We start from the raw sequence: 27,167 nt of genomic DNA on the forward strand, positions 1-27,167 counted from the left end.
AAGGCCTGTTGATGCTACAATAAATGTGCCAAAATATCTATATGAAATATCTAAATATATCTATTGTGTTTATTGGTCTACTACATACATCATAATCATAATGGCTTCAAAGATAATTTATTCACTCATTCATTGTTCATAACCGCTTATCCTTGACGGGTCGCGGTGGGGCTTGAGCCTATCCCAGCTGACACTGGGTGAGAGGCGGGGTACACCCTGGACAAGTCGCCAGGGACAGACAACCACTCACACAAAATTCACACCTATGGACAATTTAGAGTCACCAGTTAACCTAACTAATACATGTCTTTGGACTGTGGGAGGAAACCGGAGTACTCAGAGGGAACCCAGTGTCCCAGCCAGCCAGGGGTGCAAACTCAGGACGTTCTTGCTGTGAGGCAACAGTGCTAACCACTGCACCACCGTGCCGCCGGCTTGTTGTTGAATCATTTTGTCTCACACTGTGCTGCTGCAACACTAAAATAATGTGTGCATTAATAACAGTACTGAAGCAAAAAAAGTAACAAGGTACTTTTCACAGTAACTAGTTACTTTTATAATGCAGTCACTCAGTTACTCCAGGCAGTCATTTTTAAGTCTAAAGTCTAATTATTAGTGCTTTTAAAAATTGCTAAAGAATGGGTTGATTGGTTTTGTTTACAACTGTTAAAGCTCTTTTTTGAAGATGAATTTTGGATTAGTGTTTGTTGTATGGGCATTTCCCCAGATTTCCACACAGTGGATTACACACATGTAATTGGATAAATTAGAAATTTTTATTTGCAGATTAATACACAATATACATGTGTTTTTTTCCCCATTATCCATAAATATAAACATGTCTGTCCTCGATGCTTCATACTGTACATGCACACATGGACAGACACATACTGTGAAAATCATATTAATCCTAGACTGAGGGCATGTAGAGTGAGGCAGCACTGCTGAACTGTAACAGTGCTATTACAGTATCTGGAAACACCGTAACTAGGCCAACATGGCACTCGCGTGACAAATTCATAACACCCCCACCCATCCCCTCCTCCCACAGGGAAAATACATATAGTAATCATTCATAAATGCTGATGCCAACCTGCAGCGGTGCTGTATAGCACTGTAGCATCTACATAACTATTAGCAGGGACATGCTAATTTCATTTTACAGCAGTTGTGTTGTTTTGCTGCTGGCAATTTACGCACTAAAACAGACAAACACAAGACTCGATACTGGCTTCAAGACATACAAGGACATTTTCCTCCTCTTATCCAAAGCCTCTTTTTTTCTGTGAGGTGTGTTTAGTCGGATTTGGCAAACTCTCTCGACTGGACAACCTTGTAAAATGCTTGTGAGGGTGCAAGTTGGTGAGATTTCATTAATTAGCATAAACAATAACAACAACAAATTGCCATATAAGAGTGTCTGTTCTGCTATATGTGTGGGCCAAGTGTCATTCACAAAAATGTTACTAAAGATTGAAAAACTACATTTATATATAAAAAATACTCACATTTTTGCCCCTTTTCCAAAAAAAGACAATATTCCTACATGTTTAAAGGACAGTATTCCTGTGTTTATATGGCTAATGAAAATAAATATTCCAGTAATATTGCTGTTTACATACTGCATAATCTGATTAACGTAATGACATACAACCTACGGCAAAAACCTGTTGATATCCAAGTCTTTCATAATATTTAAAAAGTACGTGTTTCTCCTTCTCCCTCTACCTCCTCCTTCTCCTGTCTTTAGATCAGCACTGTTATACCTTTCTAATCCTATTTCTATAACTCATGAGGGGTGGTCATGTGACAGTGAATATGACAATTTTCAGCATCTACTAAAGTTTGTACAGATCATTCCTGGGGTCAGCCGAGAAAAAACGAGATTTCTGTAACTCTACTCTTTGTGCACAGATTTGTTAACCAAGCGCTTGGCTTTTATAATATTCTCCACAAGTATGTATGCAAAAATATGTCATTAAAAGTTGTAAAATCTTCCAGTAAATTGACAAGTGAAGATCATGATATGGTGAACAGAATATTAATTGTGCATGAAGTTTGTTTTAGTTATATATTATCTATTTTAATAAAATTCTGTATCATATTTAAACTAATACAAATTAATTACTTCTACCTCCTCCCCATTCCCTTGTGCATTGCATTGTGGTAAAATCAAGTAGTTTTTAGTATGCATACTGACCTTTGAGTATACTTAAGTGTGTCTCTGTCTCATTGTGAACAAAAGAACAAACCTGCTTAAAATTAGTATGGAAGTGGGATACAGCTTTCCTACAACATCTTAGCTTTAACAGAGGCGATAATTAATCATGTTTCTCCATGAGATTGACACTTTGTGACAGCAGCCAGCAGCCTATTACACAAGAGAGGAAGAGAACAAGGGAAAAATAATTGTTAGGGCCCTTTTATATGTAAAAATAGAGTTTAAAAAAAAACAACAACAAAACAATATGGGGATGAAGGCTCTGAGGAATTGAAACGTGTTATGCTTAATTTATATCTGACAGGAAGAGTGGTGGTTCAGAGCGGTCTGCAGCACTCTGGTTAGAGGGTTGACACACATACCGTGCACGGCAACAAAGACTGCTGATCAGAGGAGTGATTTTCATTAATAGCATACTCACAGTACATCTGTTGTGGTGATAATGTTCCACACACACAATTATAAAAGTTTGCTGATATGGCTTTTGATTAGGCATATTAAAAAGGTCTAATTTCTGTCAAAGTTTGCTAAGTGTTTGAATCAAATTTTGTGTTGCATGCAGTACTGAACTAAACAAAAAGAATGAATCATTTAGTCTTTGTATTTAACTGCCAAATCTGAATCGACTGACAGTTCTCAGTCAGGTATAGCCGCAGTGGCAATCCATTGCATCCCAGAAATCCTCAATGAGTGATATGTGCCATGAGTATGCATGCTATATAAGAACTGGGATGTTTTTCAGCTTCCAGGATTTGTATACAGATCCTTTCAACATGGGACTGTGCAACTATTATGCTGCAACATGGACCGATTGCAGCGGATGACAGGCATGACAATGGCCTCAGGATCAGAGCTGTGTGCATTCAAACTGGCATCAGTAAAATGCACCTGTGTTTGTTGTCTGTAGCTTATGCCCGTCCATATACCATAACAGTATGGAAACGTTGGTGTACAGTATGTATGGGCTGACATGGTTATACATTTGCTGCAGTTATGATGCCAGTTGGGAGTACTGCCAAATTCTCGGAAATGACATTGGAGACGGTTTCTGGTAGTTAAACATTCAGTTTACAAGCAGCAGCTCTTGTGCAGTCAGCATGCCAAATGCACGCTCCTTCAAAACTTGTCACATCTGTGGCATTGTGTGATAAAGCTGCACATTTTAGAGCGGCCTTCTGTGACCAGTCCAAGGCACAACTCTGCAGTAATCATGCCGTTTCATTTCTATGTCACATCTGCCAGGTGGATGGATTATCTTGGCAAAGGAGAAGTGCTCACTAGCATGGATTTGAACAGATTTGTGAACAAAATTTGAGAGAAATAAACCTTTAATGTGCATAGAAAAAGTCTGAATGCTTTTCAAATTTTAGTGGAACAGTATACACATAATTGTGTCTACATGCAGTGTGTGTGTGTGTGCCTGCTGTCTAGTGTGCATGTTTATTTCAACGCATAGTGTATGTGCAAGTGTGAGAAATTCCCTCCATCTGGCGATCATTTCTGAATAACTCCTGCTACCTTTCAGTCACATTTCCCAGTGGAGTTATCTTACAGGAAGACACAGCATTACAATGTAAGTCACTGTGGATAAGAGCATCTGCCAACTGCTATAACTGTAAATATAAATATATCATGGTATGTGAGGTCATGCAGATCGCTTTAGCTCTGGAATACAGAATTAATCAGACAGGATATTAAATCAGAGAGCTGCAGAGATATATGAATACAGATTGTCCAGTAAGAAGTTGAGTAAGATGTAGCCGTTGCTGTTACACAGAGTGATTTACAATAACTGTAGAAATATAATCATACATATTACATTAGGGTTCCTACACAGTATGGAAAAGTATGGAATTTGATTTTAGCCATTTCCAGGTCTGGATAAGTATGACAGACTATTTCCCCTTTTCTGTTTTCTAAAATATAACATTCATGATTTTTAAGAATAAATTGATCCATGATTTTTATGCCTGTGTTCACCATTGTTTACATTGACACAGTGAATGAATAAAGACTCTACACATGGCGTCAAACTTTTTTCAGCTAATTGTAAGTTTTTATTTCTACAAACCAGTAATGTAATGTTTATTCAATATGATAGTGGAACAGTGGAAATTCATCAAACTTTCTGCATACAGGAATGAAGCTTTTCCACAGGCACTTTTGCCAAGTCAAACCACACCGTGCTGATTTGCATTTCCATTACCAATTTTAATGCTTGGAGTTACATCTGTGATGGACTTTTTCTTTAGTGGGGCCAAAGCAAACCGACCTGCTTCCAAGGCCTGCATTGATGTCTCACTGATCGCGGCCATCCCTCTTTCCCTCAAAAGAACATGTGTTGCTTCACTCAAGTCATGTCTGTCAGCTTGTGTCACTGGAGAACAGAGAGAAACACATATTTAATAGTGTCTGTGTTCAGCTATCAGTAATTTGTAGCTTCTCACTGAATCTCTGTGGTTTGAAGTTTTGCATTGCTGTTTGTGCTTTGAGGTTTCTGCCTTATTTTATGTTTCATGATTGCTTTCAGCTGGATAAGTGGGACTTTTATTGTGAAGAATTTATTGGAAATTAAGTGTTTATCCACTTGACTCAAGCTAAGCTCATTTTTAGCGCTTTTAGCAGGTAGCCCCATTGAAATGGAGATGCAGATCCTTTCCATGCTGGGCTGACGTGCCGAGTAAAATCAAGTCAAGCCATGTATGCAGAAAGGGTATAAGAATGTAGACTGAACAGCCACAGTCGGTAAATGCAAGTTTTCCCAAGGGATGACTTTAGAAAACCCCAAATATAATGCGTAGTTGCTTCAGGATTCAAAATGGGAAAAGAAATATAGATGCAAGAAAATCTCACCACAACAGCTTGCTATTTGTAGTGAGATGTCAAATATGGTCTGAAAAACATCTGTTTTTAGGAAAATTTTAAATTAAAATGTGTAAGACACTTATGCATGCCATAAGAGTATGCTAGCCACAGCAGGGTGCCTCATAAGATTTCCTTTAAACCACTGTCTGATCATTTACAGCAATATTTAATTAAGAGCTAAAAAGGAGCATTTAGGAACAAGTACATTGAGTTGATATGATACTAGATCTAACTCAGAAAGGAGAAAGTGCCATGAGGTCTTTTACTTCTTGAGGAGATTAACTTTTCAGTCTATATGAGATGAGGAGTGACTCTGCTGTTCTGAAGTCATTGCAGCGTCTGGGAGCCAGGAGGGAAAAAAAGATTTGAGACCATCGATGACGAGGTCAGAGCAGAGAGAGCTAAAAGAGACGGTAGACGATGGAGTGGAGGTCTGGCATTCTGGCCTGAACTGTGACCTGAGGCTTGATTTGGGTTTGAGGGGAGGGCTGATCTCTTCTCAGCCTTGTAGGGTTTTGAAGCGAGAAAAGTCATATGAAGTGACCCTGAGGAGTTCTGGCTATAATTTTATAATACTCTTCCATTTGTATTGTAACTCACAGTTCAATAGTGAGAAAGACACTTTAATATTACTTTTAGCTCTCTGCCAACATTGTGTTCACACTAATAGAGATAAATGCGTTGAGATGTCCAAAATGGTAGTTTTCCTCTCTGCCAATACTTCAAAGGAAGTGTATATCACTGAGATGATGAAAACAGTCTGCAGAGCACAGGACAATATTAGCCACAGACTTTAAACAAAGATTGACACTGCATCTCCACTTCCTCCCAAAATGAAGCCAACAAATTTGGATGCAAAATCTTTTTTGCCTAGGAGTGCAAAGATGTGGCCTGTCCCAACTTTCACTGGCTAGTACTACCTGTCTTTGTTGGTTCAGACTGTTTGGTTGGATAGTGGAGTAAGAGGAATGAGACTAAGTTAGTTGGACTAAGATGGGTCCTGCCTTCACCATCCTGGGAAAAAAAACATATCACGTCCCAGAAACAAGCGCTACTATCTTGCACTGGTGGAGCCAAAGTCTGCGCAGTAATGGTCAGGTCTAGTCAATGGTTGACTTAGAATGAGGTTGGCTGACCTTGGGAGCAATTTGCACAACCACCATAGTTTGTCACAATCATTATCTGTACTAATGGTTATTTACAAATGGCAAGAATGTATACACACGAGCAGAATGGAACAGCACCATGAATCACGTAGCCAGAGTGGCCCTGAGGAAAAAATAGCCTTCATCAGACAGATAGTGGTGAAAGACATTTTATTTGCACTCCAGAGATCAAAGTGGATGGAGGTTCTGCTTGCTCTGTATATTAAGAGTGGGTACAGAGCAGGGCCAGATCCTGCTGCACGGTTGCACCTTAGTCTGAACTAAGTCTTACATGAGTGGAGATTCAATTAAGGGCTTCCATCTCTATGCCCGAAATTTCTCTGTATCTCACGCTGAATGAGCAGGCATGGATGGAGCCGTAGGGGCGGCTGACGCCAGCAATAGATGCACAGGGAACGTGGTGATAGTTTTTTCTCCCACTCAGGCAGCTTTCTTACACAATTTGTGAAAAGCTCCCCAGACACCTGTGTCAGGTTTAATAATGACAATGATTTGACTTTGATTTGAGTAGATTAGAAACATCTTTGAGAAAAAAAACATGCATGATTAGGTATTGTATTTTTATTTTAGACAGTCATTTTGTTTCACAATTTCTGCTACAGTATGCGACTTGCATCTGTCAACTTTGCCTTCATTATTTCCAATGCAAAGCAATTAAATTTCTCTGAAAGCAAGTGTTGCTACATTTATTCATGGCAAGGTAAAGACCATCAGTTGTTGCACACAACTTTTACTTATGAAAAGTTTTTCTTCCAGCTTGCTGTCAAAGAGATGAGATTTTCTGACCTGTCAAAAGCATGATATATTCATTTGGACAGATTATTGTTCAGAGGGTTAGTGATAAAGCTTTGATTTTTTTCCTAACCTGTGATGCAATAATTTCATTCCTGTATGATCTAAAGAAACTATAGAATTTAAAACAAAAAAGATTGCACCCGAGTTACAAGCGTGCAGGTCTCCACTTTGTTCTTTGATGTCTGCCTGTGAAGCAGCGGCTCACAAGAATCTAGTGAAGTGTACGTTTTGGTTCATTTTTCAGAACTCTGAGAGCACAAGGGGAATGAGTCAAGATGCATTAAAATACATTTAAAAAAAATAACATTTGGTTTTATTGTGTGACATGGAATGTGTTAGGAGTGGTTTGCATGGTTTTGCTGCAGCCTGCTTTTTAAATCCAACCATCCACATGTGCTCAAGGTTAGACAAAGAGCAGAAACCATTAATGAGTTATTAAACAGTGCCTTTTACTTAACTAACAGAAAATAAACAAAGATGATCCAAATATAGCAAATAACCAAATTCAGCCAAACTAGAAGGTTGGATTTCAGGGGAGACAAACAGAGACTCACATCCACAAGCTCCTTTAGTGTGATGTGTAATCAGTACAGGTGAACTGAATCCCCTGATGAGCTTTAACTCCGCCCTGAAGCTCCTGCAGGGAGAGACTTTCCACAGAGACAGGGTGCATGCCAGTGCCTTAATTACATCCTTCATTTGTGTGTTTTTCCTTCCACCATAGTCCCTCCCACAGATGATGTTAGAAGTGAGGAACTGAATAAACACATTTTAAGATAAATGAGACATCATTTCTTCCGAACCGTCATTTGAAGTGACAGCCGTTTCTGATGACGGTGGCACTGCTGGATCAGCTGTCAGTCAGATTTTACAATTCAATGGTGACTTTTCTTGATCTGTTTGGAGTTTGTATTTGCATGTATACATTTCCCAAATGACACAGTAACCTCTGCAGCAGTGCTTTAAACATGTCTTTTTGTGTCTCTCTTACATTTAACATTTAGACAAAAAGATCAGTTCAACTACACTGGATACTTCTACTGACAGAAAGCTTTATTTAATTTAATATTCATTTATTTATTAATTAATTTGCATTCAAATTGTTCTGTTCTGTTTGTAGATTTAATTGATAATACAAGTTATGATTAGAATGTTTTATAAATTGAAAAAATGTTTTATTAGCCTATGTATTTTAGAGAAAGTGAAAAATATGCAAATATTTCAATAAGCACATACACTAGGGTTTTCACACAAAAAATGAAATGAATGAATAAAAAATGACAAAGTCCAAAGGAACAAGGGGTGGTGGATGAATGGGTTAAGCACAAGACATCCATCTGGGGTCAGCTCCCATGTGAAGCCTTGAAGTTGAATTATTGTTATTATTACAAACACAACTTACCATGTTAGGCTTTGCAACAAAATTAATTTAGTTACAGGTTTAGCCAAAGATCATAGTTGGGGTTAAAATAGACCACTAACCACATGTTAGAAACCCCTTTCTGATAGAAAGCCCTGAATGCAAACTTCTACCATGTGCATAGTTTTCAACCTCACATGTGACTGGAGGAAAATAACAATAACAATGATAATTACAGTCCTTCTCTCCTGGACTATAACATCATTCATCATATGATAGAGGTTAAAATGGGAAATGCCAGCTCATAATAAATGAAGACAGTTATGGGTTTTTTTGTCAATCACACACACATTTATTTTACTTTGATTATAATTCAGAAAACATCAAATCTAAAATGAGTTTTCTACCTGAGTTGGTTTTGTAATTTAGTTAACTTCATTATAAAACAGCCGTGATGTTGTGATGCACAGTAGCATCAGATCAGTATCAGATCAGCAAACAAACTTTATTCTCCCATGAATGAAGACTGTTTGCTGTTTGCTCACATGACTGCTTGTGTGTTTCTTGGCACATTCAGAAATCTTCCACTGGGGCCCGTCATAACCAGCAGCCACCACTGAACATGAAGAAGGTAACATGTGACTCCACTGGGTATGTTTTAATTGAAATTGCTCACAATGTAAAATACATGAGCAAACTCTGCGTGGAGATATTGAAGTGGTGTGCAACGCTGCACTGCAAGAAATCTCTGTTGCTATAGGATGACGTGTTCTTTGGTGTAAACTGTACCATAAAACACATGCTGCACATAATCCGGTTTATGCATATTTAAAATACCTGCTCCTGTGAATAATAAATGGCCCCAGGCTTTGGTGAAAAAGCATTTTTCTGTAGATTTTGGAAAGTAGCTCAAAATGAAGATGTGAATACTTCATGAATCAAGGTTAAATATGCCAGTGATGTATTTTAGTGCAGGGATTTGGCAGTGCAAGAGCAGCATTTTCATGATTAATCGACCTGTAAGTTGAGTACACTGTCATTTCTTTTAAAAATGAATCCGCCAGAGGAAATGTGTTATATATCATAACTCTTGTAATTCATGTGCATGTTTTAAGTCAGTAACCTTATGTTAAATAGCCTGAATGATTGTTCCCTAGTTGTCAAAAGGTGTTTCCCAACAGCGCACACTGCTCTGCTTGTTTTAGGTTTCCCTCTTCCTGCACACCAGTTTCAAATGATCAGCTCGTCACCAAGTCTCTGCAGAAGCCTGATAACGATCTGCTCATTTGAATCATGTGTGCTGGAGCTGGAAAACAGCTATAACATGCAGGTCAATGGGTGCCATGAATGGTTGACTGAACAGACCAACAGGGCAAAGACACAGAGGCCCAAGGTGAGAGGGGCTCCTAGGCCAGAGCGTCAAAAAAATACGAAACAGAAAAATGACAGAGACACGAATAACCTCAATAATTCACAAAATGACTACAAAGTACCACAAGGACCCATAAAACTACCACAAACACGAAACAACCACAGACACACAAAGACACTGAAGTACCACAAGGAAACATACTGCATCACTGTATCACAGAGACTCGAAACAACAACAAAGATCCGAACAGAATTACCACAAGGCGACACAAAATACTTTATGTTGTGATACACAGAAGTATCACAACTTAAAGGAGACAAAATGACCACAAAAAGACATAAAACCACTGCAGAGAGACAGAACAACAACAAATGGACACAAACTACCACAAAGACACATAAAATGACTACAAAGACACAAAAGTATCATGAGGAAACAAACTACCTCTAGAAGACAAAATTGACTACAAGTAGACACACAAAAGTAACAAAAAAGAGTCATAAAACTACCACAGAGACACAAAACAACGACAAAGGGACACTCAGAGAGAGACAAACTGCTACAGGGAGATGGTGTGTCTGGGTGTGCACTTATAAAGGAGAGGTAGGGGGGCTTTTACATGTCTGTGTCCAGGGGCCCGTTGTCTCATGATTGCTCCGTCCCAATGTCCAGGCTTAGGAAACAGTTTTAAAGCACTCCAAGAAAGTGCCACGAAAAGCAAGTCACTGTCCTGCGTCTTACCCCAGTTAAGCAGAAATGAAATTTAAAAAAAATGCATCTCTTCAAACAAGACAAGACTAACTTCTGTCTCAACTACAAAGAGAGGAGACGATTATCCCCATCTGATTCAGTCTGAAATTTACAATTCAAATTATTCCAAAAGACAAAGAGTTTTTGTTTTAGACTTGTTGGAAACTTGATATTTAAAACAAAACTTGTGATCCAGGGCAAAATGTGCACACCCGATAGATTTAACTGACAGGTTTAGAGTTCAGTTACAGGTCAATGAAATAATTTAATTCAGAAGGTCCAAGTGGGTCAATAACAAAGCATGAATAGAATTTCTGCAGTATAATCTTAAGGTTTAAAGAGGTATTTGCCACAGTAATTACCTAGAAAATAAAATATAATACTTTTAAGGTTGACAGTTTAATGCCAGAGTTGCAGTCTGTAATTCAAGCTTCTTAATTCAATGTTTTGCAGTCAGTGCATCTTTTGCAAGATCACAGATGACATTTTGATTCCTTGTCAAAATGTAAAAGTCTTTCCAGTACCACAGAGACAAAAATGACCACAAAGAGACAGAAGATGACTACAAAGACACAAAGGTACCACAAAGAGACACAAACGTGCCACAAAGAGACATAAAGAGACAAAAACGACTACAAGGAGACACCCAACCACTAAAAACACAAAAGGGTACCACAATGGGACATAAAATTGCCAGAGAGACACAAAACAATTAGAGAGACATAAAATAACCAAAAGGAGATATAAAACACCACAGAGACAGGACAACTGTGAAATCTTTACTTCTCCTCAAAATGGAAAGGTCTGTCCAGTTCCTCTTATTCCTCATCTTCTGTTGTGTTTTAGACACTTGACAGTTGTCATGTTTAGTTTCAGGATTTCTCTCTTTATTCCTGTGTGAACTGAGTCTTTGCAGCTTGGGGAGTCACAGACCAAAACACCACAGAGACTACAGACTCAGACATTCACTTACACATGTCAAGAGTAAGACAGGAGGACAAAGGAAAAGAAACGTACAACGCCTCTTTTCCCTTTTCCTTCTCATCACTTAAAATTCTTGCCCGTGTGATCATCCGGCACTGCGTTACAGTGTTCATCTGGCAGGAATGGGAAGTCACTCTTTGTTTGTGGTGGATTTTAATATTTCACAGCTGATGAGCTTAGTTTCATCATAAATTTCAAGTTATCACGCAAGAGCTAATTAGCAAGAGCAACAATTCCAGATGTGAACATGCATTATTTCCTCCACTTATCATGATTTATACAAACGTTTCTTCAAGCCTTTATTCCTGTTTTTTGCAGACACTGTACTAAAATCTCAGCACATTGGAGTCAGGCACACCACCGAGAGAAGAAACATGAGGCTGATACATTTATCATTCATAATATATATAAAAAAAGTATAATAAACTTTCTCCCGTGCTGCACAATTTCCATGGAGCTGACAGATTGAGCAGGGTGTCAGGCGGGGATCACTTGGGCTACACTTGTTCTACTGAGTTAAGAGATTTATTAAAAAATGCTGCTGGGCTGCTGAGATGAGGAAAATCAATGAAGGCACAGCTGTAAATCTGAGCAGCAGGAACCAGGCCTGAAACTAGAGGTCTAACCACTTCTGTGCGGGTGAACAAGCTTCCCTAAAACCTCTGTAAATCTCCCTCCAGATTTATGGCTAAGATGAGGTATATAGTATGGTACAGACCAAATCTATTGTTTTCACTAAGTGGCTGCTATTGTACAGACAGAGTGGATACTTTTTCCTGCAAGCTGCTACCCTTACATTTAAGAGATTAATCCTCAATACTGTGATCCCACTTTATTTATTTCCCTGACCTCAATTGTACGTGCAGTGTGTTAGATAACAACTCCTGTCAAAGAACTGACATTTCTTATCCCTCCTTTGGGAAATTTAAGGTGTTGTAGTTAAGACCACCTAAACCAAGACTAAGGGCGTTTTCACACTTACCTCGTTTGGTCAGGACTTTCAGACTTCTCAGTGTGATCTGGACCAAAATTACAGGTGTGAAGCAAAAAGCCAGACAAAAAGAGGTGTTCTTGGTGTGACTCAAACAGAATAATGATTTAGTTTGTCTGTAGTATGAACACATTTGTGAGTGGTTTGGACTTTTGGATCAATTACAGGGAATTAATAAAAACCAATGCACCAAAACAAAATGATAAAGAGCAACTGGAGAAACTCATTTGAAAAAAAAAAATGTGCATCATCCTGATCAAAGCTCATCATTGATCATGAGTATAAAGTCCCAGTGCATCACAGAGCTTCTCTCCTGCCGGGCTGTTGACAACACATGTCGGTTGATGCGGTGGCTTAGTGTGACGCTGAATGGAAGAAGAAAGGAACAAATCAAATCTTTGTATTGGATTTTCAAATGGTCTGTAATAGCTGATTCCTTTCATCTTCAGTGGGAAGGATGCAAGGAAAAGACGTAAGTGAGGGAAACGGATGCGATTAACGTAATAGACCTTTTTCATGACAGCTGTATTTATATGAAATTGTGGGGCAAACACAGGTGTTACCAATAATACCAATTAAGGTCCTGTTCAATTTTTTGCAACAGAGCCTTTCCAGTGGACCATTATGTACATTAGAGCAGCTTGACTTTGATCTGAATGGAATGGAACCTTAATTAGTATCATAACTAACACCTGCGTTTACCTACAATTTCATGTCAAAATTGCTGCTGTGAAAAAGATCTGTTGGCATTCATTGTGTCTGTGTAGGGAGTCTCTCCCTGCAGGAGCCTGAGGGCGGAGCTGAAGCTCATCAGAAGGATTTGGCTCACCTGTGTTGATTACAGATCACACTGGATCCACTCCATTTTAGTTCACCGCTTAACTGCGCGTGCCAGCAAAAGTGTTTCCTTAAAATGTAATCTGTCAGTCAGCAAATGGCAGCAATTACATAACGTCATAGGAGCTTTCGTAGTTGAAAAAAAAAAAAAAGACCTGTTTGTCATGTGGGCTAAGTAGGCGTGTATGCCACTTTTGCAACATGAAATAACTGTGTGCTGAATGAGACACCATTTGTGCAGAAATGGAAAGAAAGAAAGAAAGAAAGAAAGAAAGAAAGAAAGAAAGAAAGAAAAATTTGTGTGTTTATTTTCTTTTAGTTATGTCAGAGTTGTGAAATGCAGGCTTAGACTCATGCAGACAAACGAGGCAGACTGGTTCATTTAATGATGAAAATACAGGCTGGAGGCTCTCAAGGAAATGAAGCAGGCAGACAGACAAATACAAGAGTCTAGCAAACAGGTGACAGAACTGAGCACAACAGCTAGAACCACAGATAAACATGAACAAATTAACAAGAGACAAAAGATATGGCCTGGTAAATGTAGTGAGTGGCTGATAAGGGGATGAGGCACAGTTAGGGAAGTTGGGAGGGAAAACTCAGGGTCTGAACAAAAGTCTGAGGACACCTGGTGGAACGTGGGGGAATAGAGTGATCAAAGGGGCACATTGTGACAAGTTAAATGAAATGCACTTCTGATAAATAACTTATTATTAACCTCTGCTCCTTGTCTTACCTTGAGCACATGTATTGAATTTAAAAAACTGACCTTTGTCATTATCGTTAACACCTGTGTTTACCCCATCATTTTGTGTCAAAATGGCTGCTTTAAAAAAGTCTAGAGTGTATATAGTGACCTTTAAAATTCAAATTGTCTATGGCACATAACACTATACACTTTCTGCTGACAGTCCCACAGTACCTCATTTTTGACACCTGTCAGCAATGACGCAAAATAACAATGAGTCATAAGTTTCAGAAATAGTCTTTTTCTGCTCAGTTCAGAGTATATTATACGGGGAATAGTGACTGAGCGAATGAGGGAGTGATTTTGGGCACAGCTCATGTCTGTGCACACCGAGCAGGCAGGAAGGCAGACAGCAGACAACAAGCATCAACCAGCCCAGTGCGGTATGCATCCATTTTTTAAAATGCAGTTATTTTCCCCAAGTCCCAAGTCCACACACATAAATTAAACATAAGATATTTTGTTCAGTGATTCTCTAACAACACCACTGTGATAACACAGCTCTTTTGAGACAGCAGGAGTTTTTTAGTTAATGCACTCACCTGACCCATGTGTGTTGGACTTTGATTTATTATTTAGATATTTTGTTATAGATTTTGAAATAATCTTTTCCACAATTTTGCTGTAAGGTTGCAAAATGTTTTTGTTTTGTTTTTTTTAAACCAAATGATCTAATGATTGTGGCACCGTAAATATTTTTCAGTGTGCATTACCCAAGCTCTGCATGTTTTAATTTGATGTTTTAATCTACATGCTGAGACACACCTGTGGCAGCAGGGTGGTGATAGAGCATTGAGGCAGCGAAACCAGTGAGCTCGTCACAACAAGCAACATCTGTGTGCAATTACATCTGTGTGTGTGTGTGTGTGTGTGTGTGTGTGTGTGTGTGTGTGTGTGTGTGTGTGTGTGTGTGTTTCAGTAGCTACTGCAGGATGAGCCACAGTGCTTTCAGTTTTCAGCTGGCTGGCAAAAGCTCTTTTTGGACAGGATTGGCTTTTTCTTTCTTTTTTTTTTTTTTTTTTTTTTTTACAGAGGACATTTTGACATGTCACAGTAGGAAAAGCACTAGTGTGAATAATAAGATTAATGATGGCTGAATTCCATTTAGCTGCTTCAGTTTCTGGATGTGTGAATGCTGGCTCACTGTCACACTGTCATGGCTTACTGAGACACTTGAATAGAGCAGACTAACTAACACCTGCACTTTTCCAACTGTGACAAGTCAAAATGTCTGCAGTAGAACAGGCATAGTAATTCGAGGGTGATGTGTGTAAATATATTTCATGGCTCCTTTAGTAAATTCAGTCATTGTGATTAATTTCACAGATGAGTCTGATAGTCTGCTGTGTTTGTCACTCAACCGTGTTTTCATGAAAATAATGGGGACTGTGGGGATCTGGCACCAAAGCTGTTAGGAAAACAAGACATGATGCAAGAAAAGCGACGCCACTGCAATATACAGGGTGACACAGACTCAAAATGCATGAAAATAAAGATCTGTGAACATAAAACATGTCACATCTATTTCACAGTGACCAACCTTAACAATTACAAAACATTTTAAAAATCATGTTGTAGTTTAAACTCTAGGGATATACATCTTTTTCAAAGTACTGCAGTATGCATGAGCCACAGTTACTATATTTTCCCAGTATGTGATACCTCTGAGATCCCTTGACAGAGGAGTCTGCACAGCACTGACAAAGACTGTGTTCGCATGCACAAAGAATTTCATTTCAGCTGCTAACATGGCAAATTAAAATGAATATTCCACTGATATTCCTGTTTACATGCAGCTATGCACTGCTGAATGATGTATACTATATATATTATCCAGCTAAAATATGAGGCATTAACACCACTGTGCAGTGATTCGAGGCGTAAAACTTTCTGCTTTTCTATCAAATAAACTAAAATTGTGCAGATTTGTAGCAGCTGTGGATTTCTTCATCTCAAAACCAAGTAAATACACAAGCAAAACATCTGAAAATGCATTCTCGTGTGTCCTTGTGTCCGACATCCATCTGCTCTATCATCCTGGCTGAAGTGTAATTTCAAAACAAAAAGTGCATCAAAGTCCAGAAAAACAAAGATGACAACCTATGGAGACAAATGTGAAGCCCACAATCACACCCGTCCAAACAGAAAGAAATGGTCAATAGAGCGGAGATGGTTGTGACAGTTGAGAAAATCAACAGTGGTGTGTTTTCATTGATTGTGTGTGCGATGTCAAACAAAAAGTCCATTCTTTACACGGCAGGGGTCCTCCGCCTCTGAGCCTGTTTTCTTCTCTCGAGTGCACCTTGAAGTTTGTTCTTCACACGGGCATAAATATTGACTTCGGTCTGACACTGACCTCGTGTTGTCCCTGAGTGCAGAAAACCGACTCTCCTCTCTGATTTTGTCTTAACAGTGATGCTCGGATGCGTCTGTGGTTAGGTATGTGTTTTGGTTTCACCGCTATCCAAAGGCATTTATTTGGGTTTTGCTTGTTTGTTCCAAAGACATTTCACTGAGCACTTACTGGTGGCGACATCCCACAGGAGGCAATTACAGTCCTTTCTATTTCACAATTACTGTGATCATCCGTGTAGGATGGCACCGCTCGAGGAACAGCTGGGACGAATAAATCAAAGCTGCGAGAGCAGAGCAGGTGGAAGTCGTACAGTGAGAGGAACTTCACTGTATCGTCTACCACAGATTGGAGTTTGTGCTGTGTCGAGTTTTGCACAGGTGTAGGCATCAATCAGAGCCAAGAGGGCGTGAAATATGCAAGTCAGGAGATTTCTCTGTGTTGGTTAATGGTGGGAAGTTATTTTCCAGATTATTGTGCACAGTTGAACGAAATGGTTGTTTACCTTTAATCCTATTCACGTCACTCATCGTCTATGATATAAAATCTAAACCTCAGTGGTGTGACATAGTGTGAGCCGCAGAGGATATTTCTTTGTTGAAAGTGTAAATGGGAGTTTTAAAGGGTCAGACCTAAAAAAAAATGTCTTTTTTGCTTACTTTTACTAGTATCTAGTCATGCAGATAGTTTTGCTGTGGCTTCTACCACTGCCCCAGTACAATGGAGATGTGTAATTTTGTGCTGCTCAAAGGACTGAAAACAATCCACTTGAAAAATTTAGTGGCTACATGTCTTTTGAGAAACAATATCCTGGTTACTTTGAATAATCCACAGGCTTCTATGAATAGCTTTCATTTTAACGCCTCTCTTCTGCTGAATAAGTCCCTTTTAAAGCTTCTGAAAATCAGCGTTTGTGCTTATGTTACCATCTTCCTTTACAAATAAGGGATGTAAATCTGAAATCCAATTCAATTCAGGAGGCTGTGAAGGCATGAACTTTTTTCTTGTTTGTAGTCTCTAATAGGGATTCCCAAAGGATATGCTACAGCCCACTGGTGGGCAGTGAAGGCTCTGCAAGTGGGCCTCAAAAGGTCATAGAAAGTAAATAGAACATTTTTAAGTTTCATTTTCATAAGTATGAAATTACCATAAAATATTTATTGTTATTTTTTTAAAGGTAAATCAGAGCTAATAAAAGAAATCAATGGTATTTAAATTACAAGTTATTCTCCATTTATCTAACCTGGTTTAACAAGTAACAGGTGTTGTGCTGTTGGGTGACCTGTCACATTAACAGCAGAATGTATATCATCTTGTCATTGGCATGCTTTGTCTTCTTTGTGGATCAGAGTTGTGATTAAGGGTTTGATTTTAATTTTGGTAGATTCTGGGATTTCAAATTGGACAGTGACATTCATACATACAGGAATGGCTGGTCTGTAAATGTCATTTATCCATGTTAGTTTATGAGTAGTTGTTAGTTTTTTTTTTAGTGTTCCCTTAATGTCTGATAACATATCATCATGGTTATTTTACAATTTATAATGGTAAATATATTACCTATATGAAAGCTGACAATCGTATCTTGGTGTGAACCAGACCGAGGCCATTTAAAAAGTGGCGTCAGTCCACTTCACAGCAGTTTGTTTTTTGTGCGAAAGCAAACCAACCACAGGATTTAATGATACCAGATGTCAAAAGTTAAATTACTAATAAATTCATCTGGTCAAGAAGTGATCATATAATAATTGATATGTATCCATTATGTAAATCCTGGTAACCGTGGAAACACAAAGATAGATATGCCATTCAGCATGGGTATTGTCCCTGATTAACTGGTCAACAGCTAAAACTGCTGTGCTTGTATCCTATTGCATGTACTTTGTCAGTTCATTAAGTCCATTAATTAGTGTGTGATCCCACAGTATCTAGCCCCACATAATTACTGTACAAGACGCCTCCTTTTCATCCTGCCTCCACCTGTTAGTCTTTCTTTATACTGTGGTTGATTTGCAGTCTAATAATACAAAGAATGCTTGTAATCAGTTATTTCTTTGTGACACCAGTATATTTATACTGTATGCACATCAGAAGCATTAGCTTCTGAGGCACGAAGCATGACAGCCGTCAAAACTGTCCAATCAGTGATTTACCTTGAATTTGTGTTAGATGTTGCAGATGCAACATTGCAACTTCCTCAAGGGACTGGTAGAATGTCTGTGGGAGCATGAACAAGACCAGAACTAAAATCCAGCAATGTGTTATTTTTCCCCTCTCCAAAAGACCTGAACTACAGAAAACACCTTCAGTCAAAAATAGCATCTTGGTTCAGATTTTCCGTATCTTTATTGTGTTGTTGTACATAGGAGTAACAAGCACGACCTTTTCAGCTGACGCCCTCCAGAGCTGGCACACTGAGGAAGAAATGGATTACAATTGTAAAGATACATTTAACTTCAAGAGACTATTTCATAATCTTTGCCATTATTTTTAATCTTAAGATTAAAAGAACTACTGCATTAGGACAACCTGGGAATTGTGGCCACTTTCACCTTTGCCAGGGGAATACTCTGAGTGTGTGAGCTGTGAGTTCACGATACTCAGTCCTAAGACATTTTCTGTGTGGATGTGGTTATTGAAGCCTTTTACCATTTGTTTACTGCTATGCTGGAGAAGTGAGTGTGTACCGTTTCCAGGAAACTTTGGTCAGTAGTATAACTTTATTACTGAAGCCATTCATCTATTACTGAAGTCAGTCATCCGTGTAAGTACGTCAACAAGCACACGTTTCCTGGCAGTAATGCTTAGGGTTTGACCTTCAATGACCGCATAAGTGCTCAGATGCTTTGGGATGCTCCTTCTCCACATCTCCATTTCCCTGTTTTCCATTAGTGGTTAACAGCTTGCTGCGCTAACCCTATGTGCATGACCCACATGGGAGTTGTGGGCTCGGATGAATGGACAGAGGAGCGGGTCTCTTGAAAAATGATGATATACTACTGACATGTAATCGAAACACCTATCTCCATGTACAGGATGTACACAGACACGCCATCTCTGCCAAAAATAGTGAACCTGGGCAATCAAATATTTAGATTCAGGCTTACTACTAGAATAGTTTTGCACATGCTCCCAGTACCCACTTCATTTTATTCGGTACACTTCCCCATTTATGCAAACAGCTCACTCCTGTGGACAATGAGTTACTTATAAATAAAACATAACTATAAAGAATGCAGACAGGGTTGAGAGCTTTGGTTATCGTCCGACTGAACATTAGATTAAGCAAGATGCAGCTTTGAATGCAGGATAGGGTTTTTAACATTGTGGTGTGATTTAAAAAAAAAAAAAAGGTATCAATCAATCTGCAGTATGTTGATGCCAAAGCTCCTTCAAAGTAACAGGTAGACTCCAAAGACAAGATTTAAATGGAAAAACAGACTCTGAGGTATTATTACTGTCAAGTGAAGCTATTTTTTCGTATGTATAGTAAGTCAGTAATGTTGGATATATTACTTATTGTATCATAAATACACAGACGCCCAGCCCACATATGAGCAAAAACATATGAGACATCAAAAATTCCGTTGCATCTGTCAGACACCAAATAACTGTATAATGTCACAATGCAAACAAAGAACTTGTAATCAGGCATCGAGAAGCACTCATCAGAAATGAAGAACATTTTCTAAAAAGTGGAGCTCTTCAGTCATCATACAAAGGGCAATAAATCATCAGTTAACATCAATGTAAATATCAAGCAACAAACCAAACAGGGTAAACATATATGGGGACATACCTGTTGGACATAGACAAATTTCAGGTAATAATGTTTTAAATTGTGTTTCATTATTCTTCTACTTGTGTCCAAAACATAGAAAATTCCTGAAAGGGATCACATGATCACCTGGGTCTGTGCATACCTGTGTGTGTGTGTGTGTGTGTGTGTGTGTGTGTGTGTGTGTGTGTGTGTGTGTGTGTGTGTGTGTGTGTGTGTGTGTGTGTGTGCATGCCTGTGTGTATGTGTGTGATGAACGCACCTGGATCTTGTCCACAGCTAATCTAACATGCTACTTCACTGATCAGCCTAATTTTTTGGTGTACATTCATGACTGTACACTGAAAGACGTTTCAGTTCATCCTGCTCTCTTGAACATGATATCTGAACAACATCTTGAGAGTAAATTTGGCACAAATGTCCCCTTCAACTCAAAAACAAAGTGATTATATTGAGGTCAAGGTCGCGGTAACTTTCATACACTAAGTAGTAGGAAGTAAAGTAAGTAGAAATAACTCTGGCGCGCTATGATAATCAGGAAAGGTGAGACTTTCCTCTTAAGTTTGACTCGCAGCACTATAACTGTAAAGTGGTTTGTTCTTTATCAGCTTTGAATGATAATTCCTTTTTTGGCAAACCAATACTGTCAAAAAATGCAAAGTCATTGAAAGTATCACTAACTCTTGAATTGAAGAAGAGAGAGATCTATGCTATCAGCCCTGTGAGAGTGTGTTTATGAACACAAATGCTTTGAGCTACATGCTAACTTCAACATGCTAACATGCACATAACATGTGCTGTGAGCACCTGTATGCATGTGACCTCACAAAACTTTAATATACTAACAAGGACAAAATCAATCAAGTTGTTGGTGGTTACATCCAGATTTTGGGGGGTTGCCTGGCAGATATCTACACTCTACTGGATATATTATTCTAGTTGGTATAGCTTCTTTTCAGTAGTTGTCCATATATTCTCAACAATATATGTGTATGATAAAAATAAAAATGTGAGGTACTGCATATGTGGGTGTAGACGTCTTACAATTAGTACTATTGACTTTACTCGGGTATGTTGATGTTTTATTGTCTCTGCACAACCGCACATTAGGATTAATAAATGTTTCATTGTGTTCTCATCATACATGTCTTGGAATAGTGTAAGTATGAGTGTGCTGACTGTTTTTAAACATGATGAAAGAAGTAAATTTGTGGCTTCTCATTGATGCTACCACCTAAATGTGATGTGCGTATCACTGTCTGACATGAATCTGGCCGCAGTAGAAAAGAGATGTTAAAATGGATGATAGGTACATGTGAGCTTTTCAGGAGGAATCAGCAGTTACAGTGACTGAGTGGGGGGCAGGGAGACCCAGGTTGCTGGACTTCATGCATGCCTGTCTGCCTCCATCATGCTCATGTGAACAGCAGGCACTCCACAGGATGTGTCATGTCATTATTCACCACCAGGGGCCAATGAATGGAGAGCAGCACAATGCTCTCTAAACAGTGTTATCCCCTGTGCGAGGGAAGACCTGAAGTATCTCTGTGTGTTTGTGTGTGTGTGTGTTTGTGTGTGTGTGTGTGTGTGTGTGTGTGTGTGTGTGTGTTAATGTATTTGTGCATTAGACTGTGTATACATGAGAGGGCGAGTGAGTGGGAGTGTGAGAGAGACTGAAGGTGAGCAAATGAGCAGGCAAGAGAGAATTTCTGTGTATGCGAGCGCTCGACATCCCTCCGAGGTATTTTTAGCATTGGTTTTTTTTTTTTTCAACATACTCAGCAGAGTCTGTTTTCCAGTCTGAGCGAAGTATGGGTCTCTCATGCATTTCTCAATCATATACTCTGCTATGAAGACACCCTCACGTAAAATAGTCCACTCACACACAAACACACACGCACACAAGAGCGTTCAGTTGCTTCTGCTCTCATGGCTAACCTTCACGGGGCTCCGATTGTCCCAAGCATAAATCATTTTCACTTGCCACATCTGAAATATTCATTCCATGTTAATCAAGCACTACTTTCTAAGTACACACACGCAAAGATACAGACACACACACTCAGAGGTGTGTGAGACAGAATGTGACCCTGCATGTCTATGAGGTGAAACCTTGCAACCATTTACTAATGATGTCGTGATGCAGTTGCCTCTCATTTCCTTTGATATAGCACTCAGACTTGCTAATGGACAACCAGTAGAAATGAATCTGGCGTGCTGTGATTGTCAGGAAAGGCGAGATTTTCCTCTGAGGTTAGACTCACTGGACTATGATTGTTAAGTGGTTTGTTTTTTTTATCAAGATTAAATGATAATTCCTTTTTTGGCAAACCAACACTGTCAAAAAAATGCAAAGTCATTGAAAGCATCACTAACTCTTAAATTAAAGAAGAGAGAGAGCTATGATATCAGCCCTGTGAGAGTGTGCTTTAAGTGCTTTGAGTTAAATGCGAACTTCAGCATGCTAACATGCACATAATAGTAACATGTTGATGTTGAGCAGGTATAATGTTTATCATGTTCACCATTTTTGTTTAGCATGTTAGTAAGCTAACATTCACCAATTAACTAAGCTAAAATGAGGCTGCTCTCATTATTTTTGCTGGTGGTAGACAAGAAAACAATGTCGTTTTTTGTATGGCCCAAGTTGCTAACACAGAAATGCACAAAAATTCAACACAGACACACAGGAAAAAGTACAGTTACAAACAAGACACAGAACTACAAATGTGTTTGAGTTCTGGCGCTTAAAGTGTGCTGTGCACACCTGTTTGTAAGTGTAGTGACCAGTGCAGCAGAATAAATAGTGCAGTCAAACAACTGCAAGCAGAAAACAGTGAATTATGACCCAGCATGGGCAGTTCTCAGCAGCCAGTACTACGAGCAGTGTAGCAGTAATTATGAATATTGTGAAAAGCTCATTTTTAGAAAATTATATATATTAAATAATGCTGCACAAATTAAATATTTAACAATGACAAATTTGACCTGATAATAGAGCTAGAGGGGAAAAAAATACTGTAATTCATCCTGAGGGGTGTGTCTACCAAGTTTCAGAGCAATCTATCCAAAAGTCAGTAAGATTTCACTTAAACCCCAAATGTGGACCATATGGGGGCATTGTCTTTATTTTCCATATTGTAATTCAACTTAATATAATAAAGTTAATTTCAACTTAATTCAATTAGTTTTATATTTTCACAACTTCTTATCATGACATAAATAAATATACAAGTTAAGTTCAGTTAACTCATCTTTTTAAAACAGCAAGTAAACATTTTAACTTTTAAAGCAATTAAAATGCATTTATTGTCACATTATGGTTATATTAGACAAACAAACTCCAACATATTTTGTCTTCAAGCCTTCATCAGGGAGTCAAACAGAACAAAAAGACATTTTAAATTGGTCTTCCACCACCAGGGAATCATCCACTTTGAATTGTGGCCTGCAGAGGACATGTGTATGTAAACACTCCCGCAGATGACGTTAGCTGGCAATATTAATCAAAAATTAAATTAAAGCGCATCATTGTAAATACAAACACTAGCAATGATTACATAAAACAAAACACAGTAGATCTTCATGGGGCCTGGATGTTTAGTAACCTGTAGTCCTCTTTCACCTACTGCACAACTTGTACATTGCACAGAGGAACAGAAGCCTACTTTCTGCTAGCTCATTGCTTTAAATGGTTAAGATACAAATGATGGAAAAACAAAGCAGTTTGTCAGAAAAAAATAAGTTGTAAGGAGCAGGAAGAAGAAAATTCAGCTCAAGTTCAGCCATCATTCTCAACCCAGACACCTACACCTGTGACAGCTTCTCCTCAACAAGTGAAGTCAACTTGTTTTAAGGCAGACTTGTACAGGTTTATGAGAGCTGCTGCTGCTGGCTGCTGCTGCCGGCTGCCTCGGTCAAACACCTTGGGTGACAAGGCATTAATACAGCCTGCCAGCAGACACTTTTCCATCGCTGTGGAAGATACATAAATGTTTGTACAGAAGCTAAAGAGGACATCCACAGCGGGGCGACAAGGCCTTTCTATCACTTGTTGAGGTGCTTGACGCTTGCCACATGCTGTGTTTCCCAATATTAATTGTCTCCTACAGGCCCACCTCACCCTCTCCATAACAAGCTGTTGAAACACTGTTTTCCGTCTGATAAAAACCGGCATCAGGGAATCAATGACGACACACAGACTCTTTGTTCCTGTTTAAAGAAGAACTGACTGGATTGTTTGACTAATGAAATAATAATACTTTTTCCTGGGTGTAGGTTTTGTTGGGTGTACAATCTAATTTCGTGCTGATGTTGCTGCGTCGGCCATCTGTGTGTGGTTTGTGGCACCATGCCAGGCTATGTTCAAGTGTTGTTTTTAATGTTAATGAGCATGTTAGTGCTGGAGTACCTCTTTCTAAATGCTCAATTAGTGATGCTGTTCCATCTGCGAGCTGTGTGTGTGCATGAGTTTGTGGACACCATGCCGGGCTATGTAAAGCTGTTTATGTTTGTCTTGGTGCCCCAGTGTCCTCAGTTGTAGGTACAGCTCTAGTAGCCATTGCTTGGAATTGAAAGTGAAACACCTGTAATATCTAATTTCTCTCCTCGCGCTCTCGTTGTCAAAAATGCAGGTTGACTCAAACTGCCAAAATTGCACAGAAATATTCTTCCTTACTTTCCCTCTTAGATCCCAGTAATGACGGGAGCCTTCATGGACTCCTCGCCCAATGACGACTACAGCGGTGAGCACTCGCTCTTCAACTCCTCAGCCAGCGTCCACGCTGCCGCCTCGGCCGCCTCGGTACACGGGCAGCAGGATGAGTCACAGTCGATGTCCAGCGATGCCATCTGGCTCTGGATCGCCATCGTCGCCACCATCGGAAACATTGTGGTGGTGGGCGTTGTCTACGCCTGCACTTTCTGATGAACGTATGCTTACAAAGACAAACGCGCGCACACGCGCACACACACACACACACACACACACACACACACACACACACTCTGTGGACCCCTGAGTGAGGCCACGCTTTGTAGACAGACACACACACTCTATGTCTCTCTCCGCTTCACACTTGGCTCTTGGATCAGTTCGGGCCCCTGAGGGTGTGGAAGTTGTGATACTAGACAATGACATATAGACTACTATATTTCTTCATCAGAGGGAAAGACTGGGACTTGGCTGCAAGCGTTTTTGGATGTAAAATCTGTAAGTCTGAAAAAAAATAACCTTTCGTGTACGACAGCTCTTTTAAAACAGAAACAGCAGACCTGCGCTCTCAAGCAAGAATCAAAGGACCTTTCTTTTTTTTCATCTTAAGTTTGTTTCCGTGTTTCTCCTCAGACGACACCCTCACTTGTAATGCAGAGATGAGAATGGAAATTAAATGGGGCTTAAGATTCGGGTTGATCCGGGCCATCTTAGACATCCACCAGATAGTTGCTGAGCAATTTAGAGCAGTGCTGTTTAATTATGCGGCTGAACAGAGACGGTGAATGTTTAAACATTTAGAAAGTGCTTGAATTATTTCCGTGTCAGGCAGATCTGTGAGGCCCTGGATGTTACAGCTCATTTAAGGACTAATTTGTGGTTGAAACATTGTGTGGACACTGATCATTAGTATGTTTTTGAACAATTTTACTGACAAGAAACAAATAACAGGACACTAACTGTCGTTAACCTGCCATTAACCTCCTAATAAAATGGTTTCTGCAATGTTAACTCAATTACACACCAGGATGATGACTTTATAATTAGATGTGTAGTGTAAAACTAAGTCAACCCCTTTAAAATGAATGGTCTTATTGTTGAATAACTACTCTAATATTCACCAGTGATTATTAGATAGTCTAATTGTGTTGTCATGGTCTGTTCAGTTATGTTGGGTTATTATCTACAGATGTTAAAAAAAATACAATTAAAAGCACAAATTAAATTGTGAAATTGCATAGCCTACTTTACTTTCTGCACCCGATTTTTGTAATTGTGCATTTGTTTTCTTATGGTACAGGAGACTGCAGGCAATTGTAAATGTAATTGTATTTTTTTTCTTTCTGTTTTTACAATTTCCTTCTTTTATCATACTGCTTTGTTAAATACTCTCATGGTCAGTGCAGCAGATTGTTACTATACAGAACAGATCATTGCTATGGACAGTTCTGATCATAGACTCTCGAGGAGCAATAAAAGTTATTTTTAAATCCATAAAATTATTTTAAAATTAATCATTTATGTCATATTATTGTTTGTCTGTTTTTTTAAGTAACCCTGTAATAAACAGGGTAAAGTACTGTGAGCAGGCATTATTGAAAATAAAGGACCCTCTTCACTGCACATCATCCCTTACTTAAAATAAGAAACATATATCTGCACTAATTAATAATACAATTGCTATATTTTCACTATTAAGGACAACACTATAAATTAAATTCACTCAAAGAAGTCAGAGTGTTGTAATTGCCCCCCTAGGTGGAGCAATATTAACAGAAAAAAAAAATTACTAAAACATATTAACCTGTTGTATCTGAAATAAAAGCACACCTCAAAGTAATCACATTACTGCTGTATTTATGTTAAATTTCTTTCTCTTCTACATTCAAAGCAGTATTTCTGTTTTGGCAGAAACTAATCTAGTGGTAACTAGATTTTAGTTATTTGAATTGAGAGTTAATGTTACATTTTAATTTAGTGAAATATGTTGATACACATAAAAATATGTTAACAGACAAACAATGTGCTTACATTGGGCCATTTGGCTTGGGACCCTTGAAACACAGTGTTACGATAAACCCTGCTTTCCCCTTTTCAGTCCAACGTGCTCGATAACAGTTGAACAAGCTTCGTACCTCAGTCAACTTTCTTCTTTCCTGTTTCCTGTACTTGGATATGCTATGCTTATATGCTTAAATTCAGTCATCTATACTGTAGACAGCAAAAGAAAAAC

The 27,167-nt window shown here is 38.9% G+C and overlaps 1 protein-coding gene across 1 annotated transcript in view; it reads left to right on the plus strand.

Moving 5' to 3' along the window:
* The window catches only part of LOC146310875 (uncharacterized protein C14orf132), a 41,029-nt gene extending 14,624 nt beyond the window's left edge, over positions 1-26,405 (plus strand). Inside the window, exon 2 of the mRNA XM_084743193.1 lies at positions 24,911-26,405. Coding sequence (XP_084599319.1) covers positions 24,911-25,147 — 237 coding nt within the window. The 3' untranslated portion in view covers positions 25,148-26,405. The remainder of the gene's footprint in view (positions 1-24,910) is intronic.
* The last annotated feature ends 762 nt before the right edge of the window (positions 26,406-27,167 follow it).

The sequence above is a fragment of the Lutjanus erythropterus genome, chromosome 18 (assembly GCF_056507025.1).
Source record: "Lutjanus erythropterus isolate fLutEry1 chromosome 18, fLutEry1.hap2, whole genome shotgun sequence".
Lineage (NCBI taxonomy): Eukaryota > Metazoa > Chordata > Actinopteri > Lutjaniformes > Lutjanidae > Lutjanus > Lutjanus erythropterus.